We start from the raw sequence: 14,961 nt of genomic DNA, 5'->3' as shown, positions 1-14,961 counted from the left end.
ATATGTGTATATAAATTATAGGACAAAACAGACTTCCATAATATGTATGACATCGCTATGCTTGTCGAAGCGATGCGATATTTCTATGATAGTAACTGGCAATCTAGCAATGTGGTAATATTTCTCGTTTTATATTATTGAAATGCTTAAACCAATAGTGTTACATTTCTATTTGAAATTAGCGTGCAATAAAATTACATTGCTTGCCATTTTTCTTTTGTCGCTTAGTACCATACCGTATGCGACGATGACCTTATGAATTCAGTACACCGCAGTGTTCTAATGGCTGGCTTGATGGTGGGCAACTTCGTGTTTTCGCATCTCTCGGATTGGTTCGGACGACGCCTGCTCATATTCGTCTGTGTTTTCTTTCAAGTTGCATTTAACCTCGCGCTTATCGCATCACCCAACTTCAACTGGATCCTGGCTCTCACCTTTTTGGCAGCGTGTGGCTACGGAGGCATGCAGAATATACCGTTCGCAATGAGTACGTTGCATTTGGGCTTCTTAAAGAACATCTCATAGCGGGCATCTTACGGTCGGAGCGAAGCCTTCCACTGTAATGAGATTCATAGGGGAAAAGATATACACACCAGTTAATACTATGCTTTTGGCTTCGTCAATAAACAGTTTCAGTCTTTTACACTAATGTTTCATATAACTAGAAAAAAAAACGTTCGTTCTTCACATGTTTCTGTAAAAACCTCAACGAGCCCGTAGAAATATACAGCTTTCATTAGGACGCCTGGTATCTCCGTGGGTCAGAAAGGTTTATTTACCGACAGGATCTATTCTAAGAGAGCACCATTATCATTTAAACAGGAAACTAGAAAGATCATTAATTCTTCCGAAAACCCGGGTAGTACATCCTGCTGTGCATTTGATTCTCTAGTGAGGTAGCAAAATTAAATACAGACAAAAAAATTTACGAAAAGCACTTCGAAAAAAAAAAAAAAAAAAAAGAAAAGAAAAAAAAAGTTTAAGTACGTTATTACGTCGGTGCGCAAAAAACCGGGCCTCGTTCACTGCGAGTTTTGCCAGTGAGACGATTTGTCAAAATACAACATTAATGCTATAATCTCCCCAACGAAAACACATAGTCAAAGCAAACGGGTCTATGCCAGCTTTATGGGGATCTAGTATATTAAGAGTAGGCTATTGCGCAATACGCTGACGTGTAACACACGCGTCGATGACGCGGCTGTTTAGGTTAGTTTGAAATTTCTAGAAAACTTTTAAAGAAACCTTAAGCAGCGGCGGCAGCAGCAGCAGCAAGGAAAAGAACAGCTCAAAATAGATGGGAACAAGTTCAATCATTGCGTATTCCAGTTGAAATCGTACTTCCTAGTTCAACCCATAGTAATATTAAACATGCTTATCTTTGCGGATTAGCCATGGAATCCGTAGGGCCTTCTCAACGCGCCTTTGTTACAACATGCGAAGAATTCGGCTGGATCATCGGGATATCAATCTTTCCGCTCTTCACCTACATGCTAACTGACTGGCGATATCTGCAAATATCCCTTGTTGGACCGGTGTTAATTATCTTAGCCCTCTGCATGTAAGTCAAGGGAGCCAGTAAACGTGAAACTTAAGTTTGAGTCACAATGGAAGACTATAGAAAACTATGATTTCTAGAGAGTAAAAAAAATCGTCTTTTTTTGCACTGGCAATCAGATCTATTTATAATAGTAAAAAAAAAAATGATCCGTTATTTTAGATGGTGTGATGAATCCCCGCGTTGGTTAGTCGCTAATGGCCATATTGAACGAGCTCGAAAACTCCTTTTGAAAATTGGGCAAATGAATGAGATCAAGGACTACGTGAACAAGGTCGAAAAAATTTTACGCGGAAGAAGCGGCAAGGTAAGAGAGCGTTGATATAAAACCGTAGTCCCTATATGGTACTACTGAAAAAATCAGAATAATTCTGGATAAAAGAGCGATCAATTGGCGAATAACAGATTTAATCATACATTTCTGTTTCAAGACAATACCCTTTCTCGATAAGCGACTTAATAATTGAGTTTGACCGTCAAACTCCGACATGTTAATGGCATTCAGCTCGTAAGAAGATATAAAAAAACGAGCCTCTCTTGTTCGTTAGTATTATTATTATTATGCCAAAAGTGGGAGATGCGAATAGCACTTGATGATACGATGTCCTCTGTAAAACCTCAGTAACCTTTTTTTTTTGGGAGACAAACCTGCGTAAAATACCTCTCAGGATGCTCATTTTGGGATAGTCGTATAACTAGTTATAAAGATAACTAGCTGCTAGCAGCTTAAAACTAGAATTGTTGCTCACTTTTTTTTTTTAATTCTATGACATGGAAAAACGTGCCGATGGTATAGAGACTCACAGGAAGTCTTGCGTGTAAAACGGAACTGTTCTATTGAGCTCTAATTATAGCTAGCAAAGATTACGCTAGTGGTTCTGCATATACGGACGTATATCACCCTGAGATATACGTGTAGTATCGAGCGTGCTTATCTGAGCGACAGATATTAGTTCTGCCAGTACGCCTAATCCCTTTTCTGATCTTAAATGAAAGGTTTAAATAAGATAACTGATAAATAAGATAAACTATCCGATGTAGGTCCATCGGATCGGGAGATATTCTGACAGTGTTACGCACAGTTGGCGGTCCATTAAAAGATTATGTCTATGTAGCCATTAGCCGTTCCCATTGGTATATGCTTGCCATCTATATAATACGTAACAACGTGCGTATCAGCCTTGCTCTTAACTTATTTACGTATAAATAAATATGCAATTAGGACATTCATAAGTTAAATACGTAGATCTAAACCTTGTCCCACCAATCTAATTCGTTCAGCATAGATAATACCAAATATCTACCACAGAAATTATATAATATGTATGTTGCAATCGTAATAAGTACGTTTAAATACAGTTTTACTGAGTTTTACCAACTTACGCTATCGAGGTTACGCTGAGTAGGCGCTTTTCATAGCTCTCGCAGTCGCGTACAACGCAAGCTCCAAGGTACAATAGGGCAGGAGGGTCGGTCAAAAAAACACACAAGATCTAGTTAAAACAACTTTCGTTGAGAACCTTCTATATCGAAAATATCTGACAGTTTTAGATAAGACCACATTATGTTACAGTTAGTATTTTTTTGACTGGAAAAATTACAAACTTTAATTAAATAGTTAAGTTTCATTGACAGATACGGGGGTATGATATATTCTGCATGTATGTCTGTGCAATGAATATATTGATCTTTCCAAAAGCCGGCTAAATCCAGTGTTGTCAACTGGTTATCTGTGAAGAAGCAAGACGCAATCCACCGCTGAATAGGTAAAAACGCTGGCAAAGCAGTTAGTATTTCATGTTCCTTTATCTATGTAGCGCGTACGACTTTCCCGCTTGAGCTGCTTACTTTTTTAGGTTTCGTGCGGTTAGTGCGGTACGTACGTTCAGGTAGTATTGAAATCAACATAAACGAAAGAGTATCTACGGCGGTTTGCCTGAACGTAAATGGTGCCGAACTTCCATTTTCGATATCAATTAGATTTTGTTTGTGGTAACTAATCTTTACTTTCGGTACATCCATTTCGAGTTGATCGCTGTACTGTACTCAGTAGCAGTCACAGTAAATTACAGCCAATCATGCAATTAATAAAGTTCTCCATCGCAATTAAAAGTTCGGTCTATAATTAGATTTATACTATGACCGAACTTTTTTTTTTGTCATAAAAAAGACCCGCGAGCTGTTCACTGTGAAAGCTATTTGAATAATTGAGAGCATCATTCGCAAATTATTAGTAGACTGATACAAACAAGTTTAAACTTACCTTTATTCGACACAATATTGTAATGTAACTTCTTTTATCATCCGTATTACTTAACCGATCGTGTGCTTTGTTTTCCTACGATCATATGGGCAACTGAAAGCAGCTCCAATCTGTAAACACTCTGCCGTGTGTGATTAAATCGCTTAAATTAATTTAGAAGTTATAAGGAAAATAAAGAGACTATGAAGTCCTTTGAATGTATCTTGTAGGCGGTCTCGAATTCGGACACACCTTTTAAGTTTATGCTTTTTGACTAATGGGTTTTCCTGAAAAAATATCGGTAGCGTCCATAAATGATTCTCAAGATGCGCGCCTCTGAAGATACACGATTAGGTTTACATCGAGAGTTCTAGCTCCGTTGACAGCACAATGATATGTGCTAGATATAGATCATCTAGCGCTGAGGCATTTTTGGTGCGTATAGAACACCATATAAAATAACGCGCTGTAACTTCTGTCAAAATATTGCGAAACTAAAAATCTAACACGTGGGCCTTAATAATTCTATTTCAGGAAACTGTTACTAGTAAAGCCAGTGTCGTCGATTTGTTCCGTGAATGGAGCCTTGGTAAGATGGCCTGCTCATTTTACGTGCAATTGTAAGTCTTTTTATTTTTAATTCTAGGAAACCCCATTGTTGTTAGGAGAACAAGTCGAGCTAATGGTTGAAACAGTTTGCTATGTTTTTTGCGAGTACGTTCAAAGCAAGCAGCGGCTTTAGTGGAATGGTCATTTTCTAAAAGTGTTTTCAACAAACCCGCTATTGTTATTTAGTAGTCTACAGACAGTTAAAGCACCCGTATGAACACAGCATATCGCCCAATTTTTTCAAAGGACTTCGTTTCGAATCGTAGATTCGCTTCCGCGATCAATCCAATTTATTTATGATTATATTTTGTGAATGGGTGCTGAAACAATTGTTTACTCATCCAGCTATCATCGTCCTGTTGTCGAACTACGCAGCGTAAAAAAAATTCAGCGGAATTTAATTGTGGGCCGATAGCAGGCCAAACTTTGAAAAAATGCAAGGTCTCAAATCGGTCAGAAAGTTCAAAACCTGCAAAGTTTTAAGCAGATCGGCAATTGATACTCTGATTTCTCGCATACGGAAAAAGCAAGCGTATCAAAATGGTTTTTCTCAAATATCTTAATGAATTCTCGATCCCCTTCAATCTAACCTCAATTGAAATTCCTCACATCTATTTCACTGAAGTGTTCTTCGAATTTTTGAAGCTACATAAAGGCTGGCAATAACGTCGACTGCGAGTTTGGAAAAAAAAATTGAGGATTTTATTAAAGATTGTTGCGCATGACAGCATTGCATAATAGCCAGCTGATTGAAGTAAACAATACACTGTTGTCCGCTTATTTTAATTTTCTCTTGCTGATCAGAAAAGCCGAAAAACGGACGGATGTTCGTTCCGACGAGCATCCTGACAAAGTTTATCTTGAATTTAATGAAATTTAAGTGCTTTGCAAGTATATATATTCCGACTACGAATCTTGAATTATCCGTTACTTACGAAAAACACGACCAAGTTAAAAGATCACCTTGGTTTTAACGAACAGAGCGTCATTGAGCATGTGCCTGGTGCCTTCGATGACTAGTCTTCAAGAGATCTTATAAACCAGACTTATTTGTATTTTTTTACAATTGACACACTTGAATGTGTCGTATCATCGTAATCAAGGCCACAATGCTAGTGAATTCTGTGTTGACCTGTTGCCAGTTTTATCGGTTTTAACGTATGTTATACCATTGGACTTTTTATGTGGCTCTATATCTACCCTTATTCCGCTCCGTTGCGCTCTTCCCTGTTCTCTGATTCGTGTATAATCATCGCAGTCTCATTTTTGACAAAGCTAGTCAAGTCGCCCCATTTAATTACTAGATTTTTTTTTTCGGTGTATTTTTTATGAGCGCATACAGATGTTTGTCTCGAACGAAAGCGCAACTACCCAGTCGAATTCGATTTGATCTAGGAGCACCCAAGTATGAAAATATGTTTGTGTATGTCTGGTAGCATGTTATCTTTCTATGAGTTTTTGTCTCTCCCATGGATGAAACACCCAGGGTGAGCCATTGTGCCGACTAGCTTGCAAGCTCCCTCTGACTTTTATCGACTCCAGTAATTCCGACGGCCATAAAAAGACAGTTGCCCAATGAGAAGGCACAAAGGATCGTCGATGCCGCCAATTCGGCCCGAGGCGTGGATTGCTCTGATATGTAAGCAACGCGGATGAGCTGCAAACGACGAGAGGTCTCTCGAAAATAAGGAGAAATCGTCTGCTGTTTATACAATTTCAATCGGCGCCTTTACCTGGTCTTGGATTCTTGATGAATACCAAGGCCAGATAACGCGCTACTCAAAGGTTGTATGAAGCAACCAGCAGGTCGGTAGGAAAGATTACCCTAGTTGCCATCACTGATTAGCGTTGTGACTGGCCAACGTGTGCCAGACAAGTTGTTTTTGATCCGTATAGAAAGGGTTCCGTACAGAACCAGATCATTCAAGACCAACGAAGTGATGACAGTATGTTGTAAATATGTGATAAGCAGGTATCATTTTGGTGCATATATTGGGCTTCCGTTGAAGTTTGATTTGAGCGCACATACGAACTATTTTAGGCAGACGAGTTATCACTTCAAAATGGGCTGTCCTCTTGCGAAAACAGCCTTCTCGAGAGCACCAGCATGCGTGAAAGCAGAGAAAAGTCCGCGTAAATTCAAAGAAAAATAATGTAACCTATTCTACATACTATAACTATTACGAGTTGATCAATTTAATGTTTGTTTTTATTTAACACTCCGGTATGTATGTTGCTGATGCTTTTTCCAGCGCCGTATCCATCCTGTTGTACTATTCGCTAATTTTTTTGATCGTCGACATAGGAACAAATCCTCATCTGAACTTGTTCGTATCGGGTCTCCTTGAACTACCGCTCATTCCAGTCTGCTATATCACTCTGAAGAAGCTTAGACGAAGAGTTCTTTACTTGTTTCTCTATCTTCCGTCGTTGCTAGCATCGATTGGACTCGCATGTCTTCCGCCAGGTTTGTTTACCAGACCATTACGTTGCAACAGACACACACATCTTATTCAGTTGTATATAATTGCCACTACAATCATTGTGCCCGTACGTAGTGCAGTCGACGAAGTAAAATAGTCTATTCTGATTAATGGTCTCACTTGTGAGTTGATTGTGTTTAGTTGTGGTTTTGTACTAAATGTTGCGTGCATGCTGAATGAATAATGCGGTGCAGAAAGTTCCGTTACATGTTGAGTAGAACGAGTTCATAGGATACACATATATGTATAGGGCCGGAAGAAAAAAAAACTCAGTTTGCTAGTAATAATTATATAAACAATAATAATTACATTATAATCGGTGGTAGTTCACCTGGCCATTGCTATCAGTGCTTGCATCCGCGTCACGTGACTCATATTTTGCCTCTCTGCAACTAAGTGTCTTAAGGGTACAATGCCCTTGTAGCATCGCTTTACTCTCATGAAATAGTCCCGCTACTCATCCGCTGTTTTTTCATCACCATAAAATCTTGAAGGACTACACCGTTAGTGGGAAACTGAGCCGCGTACGGCAGGAAAACGCCTGGCATTTTGTCAATCGCTCACGGTTCGTAACAGGTAGAGACCGTAATGGTGAGGGAACGAAAAAGCAGGAGAACGGGACACGTGTTTTAGACGCCATCTTCTGGGGACAACTGCCAAGCGAGATCCTGAGTTCAAGACAAGTGTTATTGCAGTATTTAGAGCTTTTACCCGTGGGGGTCGAAGATCGTCCATGAGTAAACGATGTAAAGATAACTGAACACAGAAGAAGTTGTCATTTCACACGGACTTGAAGAGAAAATAGTCAAAATTAACGCGAGCTATGATATTAGATGGACCACCGTTTTCGGATTACACGGTGCTCAAGTTTAGCAATCAGAAACAGCAACCGACACTCTTCCATGAAATCTTCGGTCGTCAACGAACGACTTCAGCTAACTCTAGAGTCAATATGAAATATGACTGATCTTGTGACACTGAAATAAATTGCGGTTGGCATCGTTTGTTTGTACATAGTTCATACTAATACGTCGACTTAATACGCGCATACAATAATAATATCTCTCTTTCAAGTTGAAGCACTTTTAATTGACTAAATACAGGATGTGCGTTTGAAGTAGGCATTAAAATGAGATGGCCGTAAAGGTGTAGAACGGTTTTTTGTGCTACCCATTACCCAAAAGTTAAAGCACTGCTTATTATTGTACTGAGTGGAAGATTTATTGGTTGCTACCGACGTTAGTTTGATTGACATGAAAAAAATGGCCCAATTCTTTAGCATAGCACTTCGAATGAACCCAGTTCGACCACACAGCTTTAAGTCTTTTCAACCTAGGAGCTAAACCGTTATCGCTTATATTAGGAAGCTGTTTAGAAACCTAGTTATGGCTGGCTGGACAATTGTGACACATCTTCCCCAATGATGATCTTGAAAATTGTGACAGCTTCCCTCACCGACTAAAAGGTCAAGGAGTGGCTGCCTAAGGTTGAAACGCCGATCGTATTTGACTATAAACTGCTTCAAGTTAGATAAAACAGCATGTTAAGATTTCCTCCGATCTGTCTCATGGTTTTGTTCACTGCTACAGGCTACACATGGATTGAGATGTTGCTTGCTATGATTAGTAAGTGGGCATCGCAAGTTCTTTTCACGTTGCTTGTAGTGCACGTGGCCGAGTGTTTTCCGACACAAGTACGTGCTCTCGCCGTTGGCAGCTCCCTCACGATGTCTCGAATCGGAGCTATCATTGCACCTTTCATAAATCGGCTGGTGAGTAATAAGGACCCAATTGTTTTCGACAATTGTAAAATATACTATTATATGTCGCACAAACGTTTGTCTTTTTCGCTTGTCCTTATTATCCAAGAGAGCTAGGACTCCATTATTTTGATTGGTTCACATAGCGATATCGCCAGCGCAGCACCGTATGTTTTTCTCACGACGAATGTCTTATTATAAGTAATACTTATATTATTATAAGAAATTATTATTTGAAAAGTAGGAGTAAGATGAAAAATACACTATTGGTATAATTACTCCAGCTGAATACGCTTGTCAGTAGGACTAGTAATCGTTGCAGCCCGTGTTGTTTCCAGGGAAACGTACGACAAGTCCTGTAGTAACCCCCAATCTATTTCTATCTCGTGAAAACTTGTTAACCGTAAAGCTGTATACGCTTGCTGTATGACATACAAGTCAAGATGAAGCCCAGAGGACATCCTGACATCGCAAATAGGATACTGTATAATCCTATACGAGTGAAAGTTATCTCACGTGAACACACATGGAACAGGAAATATAGAGCGTTTCATTGCACGCTCCTATTATATATTATATTGGTAGCTGAATAGTCGAAAAATAAGGTAGACATACAGTTCTGCCTTAAAAGTGTTGGAAATGTAGCATAACTATGTGACTTTGTTTAAAGCGCATGCGGAGTAGTTCAATGCACGAACATTTACATAGAATAATGATAACAGCACATATGGTCACTGAATTTCAGGCAAGCTGCTGTTGTTGTTGTTGTTGTTAAAGCACAAAGATAGAGATAAATCATTACGTTGTTTACACTAGTTAAATATAGGAAAAGAGTGTTGTGTATCACAATTTATAACTAATTATTCCGTTCCTAATTGATGTCGGTCTCTGATCACTGATGCTTCTGACAGGACTCACGGTGGCGTAATGTTGTTTGCGCTGTACTTGTAATCTCTGGCTACCTTTGGTCGTTGGTACTACCGGAAACGTCACAGGAAAACTTACCAGACACTCTGGTAGAGGTTCGGCTAAAATTGCAAGACAATACAAAGACTTCGACCGTCTCACAACCTCGAGCTGCCATGGCGTCGACCAACGAAAATACGGGTAGCTTACAAACCAGATAAGATCAAGGCATTTTGATGGCCGCATAAATACAAACATATGCATACATTTGGTAGCATAGATCTATACCGATGATTTCCTATGTACAGGACATCCTTATGCATACATCCAAGGAGAAAAAGTTGCTTTAGCATATGAGCTTATAGGAGAAGATGCTAGATTATGTTTCAGTGGTGGCAGACGAATAAAGATTATTTATCTCTAACAGAACGTACTGCTTATGTTATATGCGACGTTCATTGTCATAACTGGATTTTTAAAAGCGAAGTACTACAAATTGTTGTAAAAAAGAAGCGTTGTTCCTCTTCATTAAGTGATTTACAATGTAATCAAGAGATGGGTAGTTATGGCAAGAGGTTTAAATCACAGATTTAATAGTAAATCGAGATACGTTATTGTAATAGCTAAAAGCCACAATCAGCGTGCCTCGCGTTATTTATCTCCGGGACGATCAGAATAGAAAATGTGGAAAACGGATGCAAATTGTTTATCTCAGACATAGATACTATCCGTTTCAGCTAGCGGTAGTTCTCAGCACTAGACATCAATAAGTCAACTAGCGTAGACTTTTAAAAATTTGAATTAAAAAATAGATTATATATACATGCAGCTTTCTCGAAGGGTCGGCGGTGCCGTAACATGCAGGATCGCGACGTAACGTACTGCTTAATAATAACAGAAGCAGGAATCAACGTATTCGACCTTCGAGCATCCCTTCGTAACGTTATAACTATATAATGCAATGAGATATGTCTTGGATCAGTTATGCTGATCTTCTTGTTGTCCGGGGTGTCAAGGCATTAGCAATGGCTCATTGTTTACGACAATTCAGATCACTTTCAAGGTCGGATTATAGCAGCTGGTTAGTTCAGTCACTCGTTCATCAATAAATCGACTGGTAGATGAGTAGTTGAGACGTGCCTGGAGAACTAATTACGCCTGTTCAACGTCTATGATAAAAAAAAAAATCTCATACGTCTTCATGGCCGGTACCGAAATGTTTCGACCTTTTTTTTTTTTACTTAATTTACGACAACTTTAGTTAAGCTGCACGAACGGTTAATCTATTTATGTCTGCCGGCTCTGTTTCAAGCACTTTAATTATATGAATAAGCGTGATCCTGAAACATTTTTCGTTTTCGGTAATACACAAGTCTTACGTCTGCTACTGCAACTAATCGCTGCTTCCGCAAACTGACTCTTAGCACGAAGCCAAGTCTTCACGGGCGTGATTCTGAAACGACCTAGTACGATTTTCCAAATAGGTAGACGATGCAGATATTTACAATTTCAAAACGAACTAGGGCCTAAAACGACGTCAGCCAAACAGGACTAGAGAAACATAATCTATACACTCGCATTACATGATATGATGCGGAGCTCAATTCAGAATGAGCGGCCGTAGCAAATGCTCTACGGTTCCACGCGACCCTTATCAAAATCTTAGCCATTCAACTATGTATGTTATGATCTGCTTACTCACTCCGTTTCATGACATCATCAACGCAGATTAAATGCAATTACATCCTGTGACGTCCTGCTGTAAATCGTCCAGCTAACTATCTTATAAACAGTGCAGGAATCCCGATAGAGGAGGGGCTGGTCATCGCCTCTACCGTTTGCGGAATGAAAAAGACCAGCGTCCTATTCATCACTGTTGGTGGCCCAACTGTTGGACCCTTTGCGTTTTCGATAAGCCGGCCAGCATGAGATAACGATGTCAACATGAAAGGAAAGACGGAAAGAAATACGTGGAAACAGCATTATCGAGCTCGTCTAAATGACCAAATGATGATTTGAAAGAAAGATTTGAACGGTTCACCTTGCGGTGCGCCAGTCGCAATAGCAGATGAACATGTTGGTCTGCGCTAAAAAAAAAAAATAGGCAAACTAATAAAAACAGCTATAGCGGAGAAACAAGTATACAAAACGATAATAGTGCTGTGTTTACGCGCATGGTTCGAACCGTTTGCGGATTGCAAAAAAAAAAACGATGACGAAATCGATTAGAAAGTCAATGTTCCTGCGCACCGTGTGCCAGCACCCCAGTCACCAATGGGTCGGGTTTCTGTATTTAAAAGAAGCTGCGTATGTATAAAAGCGTGCGCGAAGTAATAATCAAATGACAATATTCAGTGGGTTTGCGGCTGCGGCGATCTGCGCGAATGCTGTTATTGTTTGCCTTCGTTATCTATTTTCGAATATTGATTTTATGCGGGACGAGTAGTAGATTCAGTTGCAGGTAAACAAACTGTTGCGTAAATAGCTACGTGAATCCAAAATGACTCAACAGTGCCATCTAAGGACAATACAATTATTTACCTTTAATTAGTCCCTTTCACGCCGTTGAGCTTTCAATTTGTCAAATGATATTCTCATTTGCGGCCAATGCCTCGATATTCTATGGCGAACATGATTCCGAATCCGATCATGGTCAAAACAGGAAATCCGTTATGGTCAGGATATTTATAACAGGATAGGTAAGCTCTTGCTTATAAGTAAGTGCAAGAGGTGAGTCGAAAGGAAAAAGTCGAGGTCATAGTTCGCTTTAGGCCTGCGTTTGCTTCACCTTGCGTTTCTCAGCATGAATTGTTCAGCACAGTCTATGTGTGAGGTAAAAGTAACGGTAGGCGTGTCATGCCGTACTCGCCACTGTCTTCGCCAGCATTAAGATACAACCTTTCGACGCGAGGACTCTGTCGTTGTGTTGGCCAAGGATTGATATAACTAGACATTAACGTGCAGATCTCACATAATACTATGTAATCGCAGCCACGCTAGCAATGAGGTTCACCTAAGTGACTATCAGATATGATGACCTATTCTTTTGCAGCAGCTTGAGACATCCTCCTTATGTGATCATTTAACAGCTAAAATTCTCCAAATGTATTGTGATCAGCGTTTATGTCTCGCCGAGACTCTACAAGATATCCTGTACAGAGGCAAAATCTTTTGGCAGAAGCTCTGCAAATGCTGTCGCCGTCCGAGAGGTTCAGTGTTCACATTGACCAGTAAGAACTGGAAAAAGTAGACAATTACCTTTGCCCAACACCCCGGCCATGTGAGTTGGTATTTACTAGCTTAAATAGATCCTAGTTTCTCAAGTGTACCGATATTGTGTACCAATGTGCTTGTATAAAACAACTAAAGAAGTTCTTCAAAATACAACAACAATAGCATGTAGAATGATTTCGGATTCCTTGGCCAAACGTCGTCGATGCTCGGAACTGTGAAGTCGCCTCTACATTTAACGTTTCCAGTGTAGGTATCAATAAACTTGCGAGATCTAATTCCGATTGGTTTGTTCAGACGAGAGTTCAAAAAGTTAAAGAAAAACGTTTTCATGTTTCGATTTGGTAGAAACAAAAAAAGCGTTGCGTTTAGAGAAGGGTACCGTTAAATAATAAGCATGTGGCTGTACCGTTAATTACTCTAAGACGTCAGTGACATCTCAATCGAGCAAAAGCAACAGTATGTCCAGATAGACGGGATAGTTCCCCCCTGGGACAATCTATCTCGCATAATACCTGGTTTTCTATAAATATCGAAAGTAATCAAAACAACTTGATGAAATAAACAAGTCTATACAATGCTGGTTAACGCCCGCTCTCTATACTTTCATACTATTCCCTGATTTCAAGGAGAGCCAGGTTTCGGTCATAATTTTGCAGGCAGTGGATTTGATTTCTACTTTGTCAAGTTTTACGCCCGGTATCGCCGTTAGGTATTCCATCAGACGGAATTAATCTAGTACGAAATGAAGTGTGCCTATAGCAGGCTTCGAGTACAGGACACAACGTGTCCTTAGATTATCTTGCCAATGTGATACTTGTAAGCTATCAGGGAGACATAACTGTCTGGTAGTATACACTTGACCACACTGATTATAAAATCATATTGAAGTTTGTTGATGAAATTGACTACGAGTTAGGCGCAATGATTATAAACAGCCTTTATTCAATATATTTTATTGTACGTAATTCGTAACAATTGTCGCCCTAATATTTTGATCGAAAGAACTGCTTTGAGGACTTATTTACGGCGCAGGGGTAGTCCAAAGTGTCTGAGGGCTACCCCTTTCTTCTCCACGGCAGATAATTCGAAATTCCGGCCACAATCTTCCGCCAGTATCCACTTTTAGTCTATTTTGAATCGCCAATAAAGTGAACGGCGAACCCAGCACATCGATCAATGATTTAATCCATTTATAACCATAAACAGATACATATATGCACAAATACAATGAACGTATATAAGCGTAGATACGACAGATAAGGATAACCTTATTGGTGTTTCGTCTTAGTGATTTACAAGAAATCATAGTAATTCAATTGCATAGGCGGCACGCTGGCAGACGCGCTATTTAGATTTAGGCTAGCATGCGTTCTTAATACATGTTGAAACGAAAATGTAACGCTTCCGGCAGCCTAAACACAGTAGTTATTATTATTATTGTATTACCATGGCATTGGTAAAGATCTTCAACATTTTCGTAAACTGTATACCTATGTGTCATGCGATATTTCACCCTGCTTTGTGAAAGGTCGAGGTTTTAAGTACCGATTCAGTAACACTTCGCCTCAGTGTCAAGGTGTTTTACCCTTTCTGTACCTCAAATACCTCATCGAATGTGAAAATATCGTATTCGTAACAAAAAAAAAATGCAGTTTACTGCAATTCACGCCATTGCCAAATTTCCTTCACATATCTTGGTACCAACAAAATTAGTCCGTGAAAATGATCGGTTAGCAAAAAGTATAAACGTATTTCCTTCTTCAGCTGCCGTCTTTGTCTGGCGAGAACTGCATATTGGACACGGTTCACTGCTTTAAAGATGTTCTTATCAAAAGAGAAAGAACCCATTTGTATGGATCATCGTAGTTTTGTAGTTCGTGATGCTACAGCGGCGTCGCTAAATCCTTCCGACCGTTCTACGCTTACTCGAATTCAATTTAGTACGCGATTCAGTAAGCCCAAATGCATGCTGCATCACCTGTTCGATTGTCCTGTAATGACGAACAGGGAGCACCGCCAGGGCATCCTGCCAGGGACAGGGCTTAGACTTCTGGCTGTTCGTTGGTCTGATCGCTTAATCGATGATTAGTTTTAATTTCGGTTTATCTATATGGCGACAGAAACAATCTCCACGTAGATGACGAGGGTGCGTTTCATAAACGAAAAATTA

At 39.7% G+C, this 14,961-nt stretch overlaps 1 protein-coding gene across 4 annotated transcripts in view; it reads left to right on the top strand.

The window, feature by feature from the left end:
- Positions 1-9,986, top strand: part of LOC111261024 (organic cation transporter protein) — a 24,861-nt gene extending 14,875 nt beyond the window's left edge. For 3 of the 4 annotated variants that reach the window (XM_022834197.2, XM_022834195.2, XM_022834198.2), the window contains exons 2-8: positions 229-487; positions 1,393-1,561; positions 1,721-1,865; positions 4,335-4,420; positions 6,662-6,876; positions 8,482-8,663; positions 9,563-9,986. In XM_022834197.2, the coding sequence (XP_022689932.1) occupies positions 229-487; positions 1,393-1,561; positions 1,721-1,865; positions 4,335-4,420; positions 6,662-6,876; positions 8,482-8,663; positions 9,563-9,778 (1,272 nt within the window). In that variant the 3' untranslated portion in view covers positions 9,779-9,986. The remainder of the gene's footprint in view (positions 1-228; positions 488-1,392; positions 1,562-1,720; positions 1,866-4,334; positions 4,421-6,661; positions 6,877-8,481; positions 8,664-9,562) is intronic. The other variant, XM_022834196.2, reaches the window with a different exon arrangement.
- The last annotated feature ends 4,975 nt before the right edge of the window (positions 9,987-14,961 follow it).

This window comes from Varroa jacobsoni, unplaced genomic scaffold, assembly GCF_002532875.2.
Source record: "Varroa jacobsoni isolate VJ856 unplaced genomic scaffold, vjacob_1.0 scaffold_510, whole genome shotgun sequence".
Taxonomy (NCBI): Eukaryota; Metazoa; Arthropoda; class Arachnida; order Mesostigmata; family Varroidae; genus Varroa; species Varroa jacobsoni.
This window is presented reverse-complemented; position numbering and strand designations above follow the sequence as displayed.